Genomic DNA, 10,933 nt, shown 5'->3' with positions numbered 1-10,933 from the left:
TTTTAATTAACATATTATATTATTTATTTATTATTTTATTTGTATTAATTAACATATTATATCATTAGATATTTGATGTAATTATATTATGAAATGTTGTAATTGACTAATTTTTCAATATGTCTTTTTGTCATTTTACAGCTTTAATCTAGTTTATCAATTAGTTTTTATTAAACATAATTTGTTTATCAGTTAGTTCGCCAAACATAGCCTAATTGAGACAATTTCTGTGACCTATTTTATCCCACTAAATACCCTAGAACAAGGTGTAACAAAAAACCAAAATACTATAATACACTAAAATAAAACTCTTTGTTCTTTGTTCTAATCTTATAATTTAAATAAATATAAAAGAAGGTTCAAATCATAACAAGATTTAAATAAGAAAATACGAGAATATATATATATATTACATGTGATTTTGTACTAAAATCATATGTGATTATGGGCAACCTGGGCTGTGATATAGATCACAATTGAAGTTAAGTGTGCACCTCTACGTTGACTGTGTTCCATAATGACATATGATTTTACTCTAAAATCACATGTAATACAAAAAAAAATATCACATCTAATCCAATCTAAATACCAAACTCAACTTTGAACAATCCAATATTTCCTCTTATAATAAGTCTTTGATTTTAATTCACTTCAATATATATATATATATATATATATATATATATATATAGATTTGGGATCATGTGAGACCAATGCTTTTTCGTGAGACCCGTAAGACCAATTCTCAACCCTTGGATTAGATTTACAGCCGTCAGATCCGAACATTTATAAACGCCACGAGATTTCTCAATAATTACAAAATTGCCACCTTGTAAGTTTTAACCATTAGATCGTTATCATATAAAGTTGATCAATGAACATGAATTGGTCTTACGGGTCTCACGAAAAACCTTTGGTCTCACGTGAACCCAACCCTATATATATATGAGGAAAGTTTCTAAAAGAGAAATTATACTTAAAATGCTTCAACTTACTTTTAGCAACGCGTGTTAAAACTTCTACACTTGATTATCATATTGAGCGTTTTTATATAAATTACAAGGTAAAATGGTAAACGATCAGATTCATGTTAAACKATTAAAGTATAAGATTGGGTTTTTTGTGAGAAGGTGAGAAATGGTGAAAGTATCTTTATATCATATGAAGGTCTGTCATGATACCCTTAAATATAACCTTATACTGTATGAAGTTCATTGTGACCAGATATACACAGTTTTAGGTTTTATGAAGTTTACAACATTCATATAAAATATCGTAACCTTTAGAATATGGAAAAGAGGAAATGTAAGTACAGTTTGTCATCATAATGCTTATTATGCACTTGGACTCCACTCGAAGTTAAGTAACAAATGACCCTTCGGCTCATTGGGAAGATTTACTATTTTGGAACTAATAAATCGTATCAAAATGTAATGAAATTGTATAGTTTATATTTAAGTTAAGGGAAAAGACAGAAAAATCAAATGAACTTTTTCTAAATAAATAAACCATTGAATTTTTAGAAATTAATTACATATATCATTTTAACCCGAAAAAGCTATATGTAACCGACTAAAATGTATTAAAATAAAGAAAAGGGTTAATCAGTTTTATCCTCAAACCTTACGCATTCAAACCCTCACACCCAACGAGATTGCTCCCGTCGCCACCTTCTCATCGCTCCCATTGTCTCCGCTCACCATCGTTGGTTATCGACGTTGTTGCCCCTTATCATCGATCTCCCTTGCTTTTTGATTTTTTTTTTTGTCTTTCGATTCCCTCTCTTTTCCAACAACTTACTGAAATGTGTATAGAAAAATCAAAAAAGTGGGAGAATCGGAAAAAACAAAAAAGAACAAATCAAAAAGAGGGAGATCGATGGTAGGAGCAGACGACGGCCATAGACAATGATGGAGAGTGGACAACGATGGGCCATCAAAGGGGAGCGATGGCGTTGGATGCTAGGTGTTTGAATAGTGTAGGTTTGGCAGTGTTGAAATTATTCATATTTTTTACTAGTGTCTTTTACTCAATAAGTGCTTATCGGGTAAGAGTTTTTTCCTCTCTGATTACCGGGTAAGATTTTCGTTCCTTGCTATGCCTTAAAGGATAAGATTCCTTGTGATACTCACTTGATAAAATAAGTGACATTCGATAAGTATGTTTGGTAAATCGTGCCTTAATTGTTCAAAAATGGGAAATTTGATTTGGTTTTTCCACCCACTACTATATAAATGGTTTTTTTTTACATAGTTTAGAAAAACCATGTAAAAATATCCGTGTTTGTTTAAAGGCTTTTTTACACGGTTTTTTCGTAATAGAACCGCGTAAAAAAATTCGAATACCTATTTACACGGTTGTGCAGTATTTTACAGGTTATTTGAGAAAAAAAAAGTTCGAAAAGTCTCGAAACATTTTTACACAATTCTTAAAACAACCGTGTGAAAAACATATACATTTTAACATGGTTGTTTCCAAAACCATGTAAAATGTGTAAACATTTTACATGGTTATTTGAGAAAACCCGTTTGAAAAAATGTCTTGATTTTCACACAGGTTTTTAAAACGTACGCGTAAAAGCCATATAGATTTTTACACGGTTTTTTTTAAGAGAAATCGTGTAAAAAAATCTTTATAACGGTTATATATATTTTTATACGGCTTTTGAATATAAACGTGCAAAGTGATATTTAAAAAAAAAAAAACACAATCATCTACATTTTTACACATTTTTGGCAAACAAACTGTACATGTAAAAAAGTTCTTAGCCTTTTTACATGGTTTCTTTCCAAAATACCATGTTAAAAGTATTTACAAACATGTATGAACCAATTATGCAAACTCTTTTACTTGTTGAAGAAATTTATGTATCAAAACCTCTGTCTCGTATTTCAATTCTTCAAGATAAAATCGATATCTTGCTGATCAATCAGAGTTTCCACCAGATTTCATCCATCAGTATTATTTGTTGAATTGAGTTTCGACTTTTAGTAATGAGAGTGTCGGACGTCATTTCAAAAATCAAACGATAGAAAACAAAATTTTCTTAAACTAACGTAAACGTTTTTCGTAATTTAGTCTTATTATTTTGATAGCATATTGTCAAGAGTAGGGTGGGTGTAGACTTGGACTATCGTGAGACAATGACCCTTGTCCAATAATTGATTCCCTCTATGTTTTCTTTAGACCAAATGATTTGGTTCTTATGGTCTACCCCTTTTTTTTTTGTAAAATGATTCCTGAAAATTATTCATTAAAGATTAACACTTTTCGTATGTTGTTTTCTGACACCATCTTTGTTTAGTTTCATTTAATTTACCGAGCCCTGTGTTTAATTTGAATTTTCCAACATATTTCTTTTTCAGGAAAAGAATTAGTCAAGATAAAGGATCCGGTAAAATAGTTGATTTGGTTGAAGTTGAAAAACTTGATCTAGTTTTTGGTACATGATTTGCGATGTTTTTTTTTTAATATTTTAGCATGTATATATATTTTAATCATTTCGGACAGTTATATTATGTGTCTGCTCGTTTATGTTTGGAAGAAATTAATAATTTTGGTTGTGTTTGACTTTTCTTGGGTCAAACTGTTTGAACATTTTTGGTGGTTTTAAACTAAATTTTATATCTCGTATCTTTTGGAGGTTTAAAATTAATGTTTTGGTGATTATTGGTTAATTGGACGTTCTATAACAATATTTTTGAGGTTCAGTGTTATATATATATATATATATATATATATATATATATATATATATATTATATATAGAGAGAGAGAGAGAGAGAGAGAGTGTGTTTGTTTTAAATGAACATCTACAACAATATTTTTTAAATAAAAAAACCTCAATCCCACCAATTTTTTATTCGTAAAAAGATAATATAAACAAAAATCGAACGAAATAAATTACATCAAAAAATAATCATATTTTTCTCACTCATTTGACATCCATATTGATATATTTTTTTATCTGTTTTTTTGTGGTTTTTCTAGTTTTTCATTTATTTTATGTTGAGAGATAGAGTTGATTTTAGGGAAAAACGCTAATTAAATGAAAAACCAAAAAAATCGCAAAAGAAGAATGAAAAAAATATACCAATGTGGTGTAAATTATTTTGCTCAACTTTTGTTTATATTTTTTTTCAAATAAATATTAGAGGTGGTGAGGTTCTTTAATTTAAAAAATATTGTATTAAACCTCTATTTAATCACACCGTTGAATCAATTAATCTAATAAATATTAGGGGTGGTGAGGTTGAAACTCACCCTACATACATACATAATACATTTTAAAGATAAGTATATTATATATTAAAATTAAATTTAAAGTACGATAATTAATTAATATAATAAACTCAAAATAAAAATAAAAAAATTTATTTTTTGTTTTTTAGACTTAATTACGAATTTGGTCCCTATGATTCGTGTGGTTTTTATGAAATTGGTCCCTCAAACAAAGACAAAAAAATGACGAAAATACTCTAAGGTTAACGAAAGAGCTAGATAGCCGATAGAAGAATAGAAAACAAGATACTAGAAGTCTTAATCTGTAATAAAATAAAGTTGAATGACCATTTTTATAAAAACCACCAAATCCATGATTTACTCTTTTCCTTTATTTGTTTATAAATATTGAATAACCAAATCAAAGCGTCCCTCTTGTATTTTGGGCCAAAATTCATCATTTCATCAACAGATTTGTGTTTTCTGGTAAAAATCGGGAACACCATGAATCTGGAGGGAGAGCTGATGATCATCTTCTTGGTTTCTTGGCCACTCCTTTTCTTATTCTATCGTATGATCACTAAGCCTACTTCTTCCAAAAACTTGCCACTTCCACCAGGTCCATATCCATGGCCGATCATAGGCAACTTCTTCCATTTCGGAAAGAATCTCCATCACCGTCTCGCCGAGATGGCTCAAGTGCATGGACCACTCATGTCACTCCATCTCGGTCAACAGATCTTGATCATCGGATCATCACCCATCGTAGCTTCAGAGATTCTCAAGACCCATGATCATGCTCTTTCGGGTCGAGCCGTATCACGACTGTTACAAAACAGGGAACCAACTGCTCACAACATGAATCTCGTCTTCACATCTGAATCCACCGATGTTTGGAGGATGCTGCGGAATATCTACAAATCAGAGCTTTTTTCGCGGAAAGCTTTGGAATCTTATACAGAAATGAGAGAGAATAAGGTCATGGAGATGATGAAGTACTTGGGTTCAAAGGAAGGTGAAGCCATACCTATAAAGCAAGTTGCTTTTGCAACTTCTGTAAACATCCTAGGAAATGCAACGTTATCCATAGATCTTGTGGACTTTGAAGGAAATGGCATCGGTGCCAACATCATCGACTCGTTAAGAAGACTTGCAGTGTTAGCTGCAACGCCACAATTAGTCGACATGTATCCCATTTTGAGTCGATGGGATTTACAGGGTTGGTATAAGCAAGTCATGCATATCATACAAGCAGACCTCGGAACTGTTTGGAAGGATACCCTCCAAATGAAAAGAAATGGAACCAATATCTCCTCACATCTTAAAGATTTCACAGATATCTTGATTGAAAAAGGCTTCACCGATCAACAAATCAATCCTTTGATGCAGGTCTCTCTCTCTCTCTATCTATCTATCTCTCTCTCTCTCTCTATCTATCTATATATATATATATATATATATATATATATATATATGTATATATGTATAAACATGTGTTTGATTTTGTCTGTTAGGAGTTATTTGCGGCAGGAACTGAAACTACAAGTGCAAGCACCGAGTGGTTGATGGCAGAGCTTCTGAGAAACAAAGAGCTGATGCAAAAGGTTAGGGATGAAGTTACGAAGAACATCGATGGAAATGTAGTAAAAGAGTCGGATTTGGTTGGTCTTCCCTTCTTAGAAGCTTGCTTCAAGGAAACACTAAGATTGCACCCAGCAGGGCCACTTCTGTTGCCTCATAGAGCTAAAGAAGCATGTGAGATAATGGGGTACACAATTCCGAAAGATAGTCAAATCATGGTTAATGTTTGGGCAATCAATCGTGACCCCAACATCTGGGATGACCCTTTGAGCTTCAAACCTGAAAGATTTGTGGGATCGAAGTTGAGTTATAAAGGCAATGACTTTGAATTCCTACCATTTGGATCGGGAAGAAAAATGTGTCCGGGAGAAGCCATGGCTTCTAAGATTGTGCTCCTAACGGTTGCTGCTTTGATCTTGAACTTCGACTGGATCCTTCCCGATGACAAAAATCCGAACGAGATTGACATGGAAGAGGAAATGGATATTGCTATGCACAAGAAACAACCTTTGCGTGTAATTCTCAAGTATCGTAAGCAAGTCGAGAATTGACACCGACATCGTCATCATTTTCGTTCTGTAAGTTGTAATATTGTAATTAATAAGATGCGGGATGTCTTTAATTTCTCTTATTTAATTTAAGTTTTTATTACGTTACGATAATTTAATCTTTAGGGATGAAATCGTGTGGGATCACTCTTCCACTCAAAAGAGTAGTTATAGTGTCAACTACTCTTGTTTGCTAGCTTTTTTTCGTCAAGATTCTTCTAGAAATTTTTTTTAAAAATAAGCTTACTATTTAAATCCGGATAAAATTGGTGTCTTAAATTGCATGTGTCGTACGTTCATGTTAATTTAAAATAAAAATATGATGTGTCTGATATATTTTTAAATCGAACATTTATGAGAGGAATAAAAAAGACACAATCAAATAAAGTGGAAGTGCCTCAAATCTCAAATAACCGCACTTTTGTAAAACAACTTATCCCCTCTCAAGGAAGTGCCTCAAACTTAGATTGAAACGCGATGACTTCTTGTGAAAATTGCCACATGGATTTCACGTTGATTCGCTCTTCGATCTCCATTTTGATTCATTACACCACTTCCAACATAAGATATGGAACATTGTTGGAGGAATTTCCAACAATAGGATCACTGTTGTCTCCCAACCTTAGGTGAATCATACTACCTCAACTTGTTACATCTAATACTAAACTGGTCCAAACCCCCCATTTAATCAGTTGGTTACATCTGATGTTTTCTATTTAATAAAAGATATTACATACATTGTTAATTTAGTACATTCTTGATTTATTATGGACAATGACCAGCCACCTTAATTTCCTCACCAAAATAAAAGGAAAGATTTCACATGTTTTTTTTGAAAATTTTCATGTGTTAGAAGTACATATAGCATTTGGTAAAAAGGAGGTACATATAGTTATGCACGATGTACAACTATTGTAGCTCAATGAGGAAAATAATTGGGTTATTTATAGAGCGATCGTAAAGTGTTCATTTGCCTTAATTCATTTGTCAACAAAAACAAAAATTTTAACCACAAGGGTGGTGCCTGATTGGTTTAAGCTTGACTCCAAAGTTCAAAAGTAGCAGGAGGTCCCAAGTTCAAATCCAATGAGAAATAAAAATTCCCTTGTGGCCACGAAGGTTCAAATGCGGTGACTTCAGGCTATCTGCAAAGCAGGTGGACGCCCTGGAATTAGTCGGCTTGCATAACAGGTTGGATATCTAGGTTAATAAAAAAATCTATATACTGAAAATACAACCATTTATGCATAGTGTCCAAGCTGTAAAGCACAAATTGGATGTTATAAATTTACAATAATTTGGTGTTTAATAGATAATCTTTTCGCATCAAAATAAACAAATTCAAATAATTAATATTTTATAAAAACAATATTATGAACCCAAATTATCAACTACTAATACTTGTTAAGTATACAGACTAGTTAAGTATATTCTTATTTGAATTAAGCCGTTTATTAAACGCTTATCGAATTAGTGTTTATTGAATCACTTACCTTATTGAGTGAGCAGGAATCTTACCGCAAGACAAGGATTAAGAGCAGGGACATGCCCAGTTAAGTGTCTAAAGTAGCACATGCCACCATATTGTTGCTCCATAGTGATGTAAAAAAAATAGGTTCATGAAAGATGTTAACTTATTGTTTTAGAATGTGCAACCGTTTTATACTATGGCAGCAGGGCCGGCCTTGGCTAACGGCCCAGGGCAGCATAAAGCCCAAAGGCATCAAAATTTCAAAGCCCAATGTATACATATATAGGTTCAATTTTCATTTGAGCATTTACCTTTGATAAGCATGGTTTATTACATGCTTAAAGTACTCAATTCTTATGTTTAATAGGTAGATTTTCCTAGTTTATCTCAACCTTAAGTCATTTTTACTTCCTTATTTTCAATTTGTTATGTTTGGAGCTAAATATGATGATGAATTTGTTTTTACAACAACTTGGAGTAGATGACATCTTTTGACTTATAACACTGCACTATAATGTTGCAGCATTCCAGCAGCATTGCCCGGTTCCATTTTGGCTTTTTGGTGAAGTGCTTATTGGTTAAGCCATTGTCAAGGAAGGAGGTCTGAGCTGATGAAACCCTCGTTTTGGCCCTCAACCAGCTGGTGAAATGAGGTGGAGAAGACTTTTTGTTGACATGTTATGATGGAGATGATACCTCTTTTTTCTAGTCCACTCATGTGTATCTTTTACCTCTTTTCCATGTTTTTGTCTTATGTTAACTCTTGGGTATAAAAGAAAGCCTTAGGCTTCTCTTTTGCTAATTATCTCATGGACAATTGTAGTTCAATCTTTTGCTCCAAAGTACTCTCAAACTTTTAAATCTTTATTTAATTATTGTTTGTCATCTTTTGTCTTTTATTTATTTATTTATTGTCATTTATTTTCCGTCTTTACTTTCAGTTATTTATTTTCAGTTATTTACATTCATGTTTTTACTTTATGTCATTTATTTATGTCATTTACTTTCCGTAATGAGTAGCTAATTTTATTAGCTCGGGTGTAGGGTAAATGGTGAAATGTTAAACCAAATGAAAGTGAACGTTGTTTCGCAATAACAATGTTCCACTATTTCATTCAAGTTTTATAAAACCAAGCACACTTCTTGACGAGTTGATCACTTTGAAAGTGTTAAAGTGCCATAGACTTAGAGATAAGCCATGATAAGCACGCCAGCTTGAATGACATGAGAGGTAGACTTGAGAAAGTTGCCGACAAGGAGACTTGTCATTTATGTTTTTCAAACTTAGCTGCTGACGGGTTGGTCACTCTCTAAAAGTGTCAAAGTGTGATATATACAGAGATGAAATATCAAGAACATGCCAACTTGAATGATATGGAGATGATGAAGTACTTGGGTTCAAAGGAAGGTGAAGCCATACCTATAAAGCAAGTTGCTTTTGCAACTTCTGTAAACATACTTGGAAATGCAATGTTATCCATAGATCTTGTGGACTTTGAAGGAAATGGCATCGGTGCCAACATCATCGACTCGTTAAGAAGACTTGCAGGGTTAGCTGCAACGCCACAATTAGCCGACATGTATCCCATTTTGAGTCGATGGGATTTACAGGGATGGTATAAGCAAGTCATGCATATCAAGGCTTCACAAATCAACAAATCAATCCTTTGATGCAGGTCTCTCTCTCTCTCTCTCTCTATATATATATATATATATATATATACATTATATATATATATATATATATATACATAGGATTGGGTTCACGTGAGACCAAAGGTTTTTCGTGAGACCCGTGAGACCAATTTATGTTCATTGATCAACTTTATAAACTAATGATCTAATGGTCTAAAGTTGTAAGGTGACATTTTTGTAATTATTGAGAAATCTCATGGCGTTTATGAATGTTCAGATCTGACGATTATAAATCTAATCCAATGGTTGAGAATTGGTCTTACGGATCTCACGAAAAAACATTGGTCTCACATGATCCCAAGTCTACATACATATATAGAGGATATAGATGAGCAATTAAATGAAAACCGCCCCTATTTGTGTAAACCAATCTCATGCATCCATTTTCTTGATCAATTGTCAAAATTAGTTTAGTTTATTTTAAAAAATTTAAAAATATATATATATATATTAAAAAAATTATTTTATAATATCGAGAAAGGCAAAATGGTAAACCCAACCACATCTTCATCATGCACCTTATATTCATCATGCACCATATTATAGTAAATTCCTCGCTCTTTTCATCATGCACCCTGTTTCACTTGTCCAATGAGATTGTTCACGCACCCATATCATCATGCACCTATTTCATGTTGTACCTATTTCATCATGCATCCATTTCATAATCATTTTTACTTACTTCATGCACCAATTTCACCATGTATGAAACCAGTTTCATCATACACCCATTTCATAATCATTTTTCACTTACTCCATGCACCAATTTCACCATGTATGAAACCGGTTTCATCATGCACCCATTTCATAATCATTTTTCACTTACTCCATGCACCAATTTCACCATGTATGAAACCGGTTTCATGAATATTTTTTTTCTATTACTGATTTCATGGATTTATTAATCTAATAACTTACGATTTTAATGAATTCTGGCAATAATAAACCGAGACACAATATAAAACAAAATTCAATTTTTAATATTATAATTTAATTAAATATTTAAATGTTACCATTTATAAAATTTTCTTTATTATGTTGTCTTAATTAAGATTTATTAGTAACTTCCATATTTAATAGAAAACAATATAAATGACCAATATACCCTTAATGGTTAAATTTAATTAGAAAAAATGGAATTTTTCTATTGGTCGAAATTAGTTTACACGGTTTCTAAGAATTGCACGGTTTTCAATTGAACGTGCCTCTATGTATATAAACATGTGTTTGATTTTGTCTGTTAGGAGTTATTTGCGGCAGGAACTGAAACTACAAGTGCAAGCACTGAGTGGTTGATGGCAGAGCTTTTGAGAAACAAAGAACTGATGCAAAAGGTTAGGGATGAAGTTASGAAGAACATCGATGGAAATGTAGTAAAAGAGTCGGATTTGGTTGGTCTTCCCTTCTTAGAAGCTTG

The 10,933-nt window shown here is 32.4% G+C and overlaps 1 protein-coding gene and 1 pseudogene across 1 annotated transcript; both read left to right on the top strand.

Annotated features, from left to right (window-relative positions):
* Positions 1 to 4,675: 4,675 nt before the first annotated feature.
* Positions 4,676 to 6,458, top strand: LOC112508752 (probable (S)-N-methylcoclaurine 3'-hydroxylase isozyme 2). Its single transcript, XM_025113492.1, has 2 exons — positions 4,676 to 5,610; positions 5,736 to 6,458. The coding sequence occupies exons 1-2, from the start codon at positions 4,726 to 4,728 to the stop codon at positions 6,351 to 6,353; spliced, it is 1,503 nt and encodes a 500-aa protein (XP_024969260.1). The 5' UTR covers positions 4,676 to 4,725; the 3' UTR covers positions 6,354 to 6,458.
* A 2,737-nt stretch (positions 6,459 to 9,195) lies between these two features.
* Positions 9,196 to 10,933, top strand: part of LOC112508753 — a 2,248-nt pseudogene continuing 510 nt past the window's right edge.

Source organism: Cynara cardunculus (genome assembly GCF_001531365.2).
Source record: "Cynara cardunculus var. scolymus isolate 2C chromosome LG 3, CcrdV1, whole genome shotgun sequence".
Lineage (NCBI taxonomy): Eukaryota > Viridiplantae > Streptophyta > Magnoliopsida > Asterales > Asteraceae > Cynara > Cynara cardunculus.
This window is presented reverse-complemented; position numbering and strand designations above follow the sequence as displayed.

What these genes read in the sequence shown, in the direction of transcription:
- LOC112508752 (XM_025113492.1), top strand. Translation starts at nt 4,726, where the DNA reads ATGAATCTGGAGGGAGAGCTGATGATCATCTTCTTGGTTTCTTGGCCA. An exon ending in AAATCAATCCTTTGATGCAG is followed by an intron (nt 5,611 to 5,735) that starts GTCTCTCTCTCT and finishes TTTGTCTGTTAG; the next exon opens with GAGTTATTTGCGGCAGGAAC.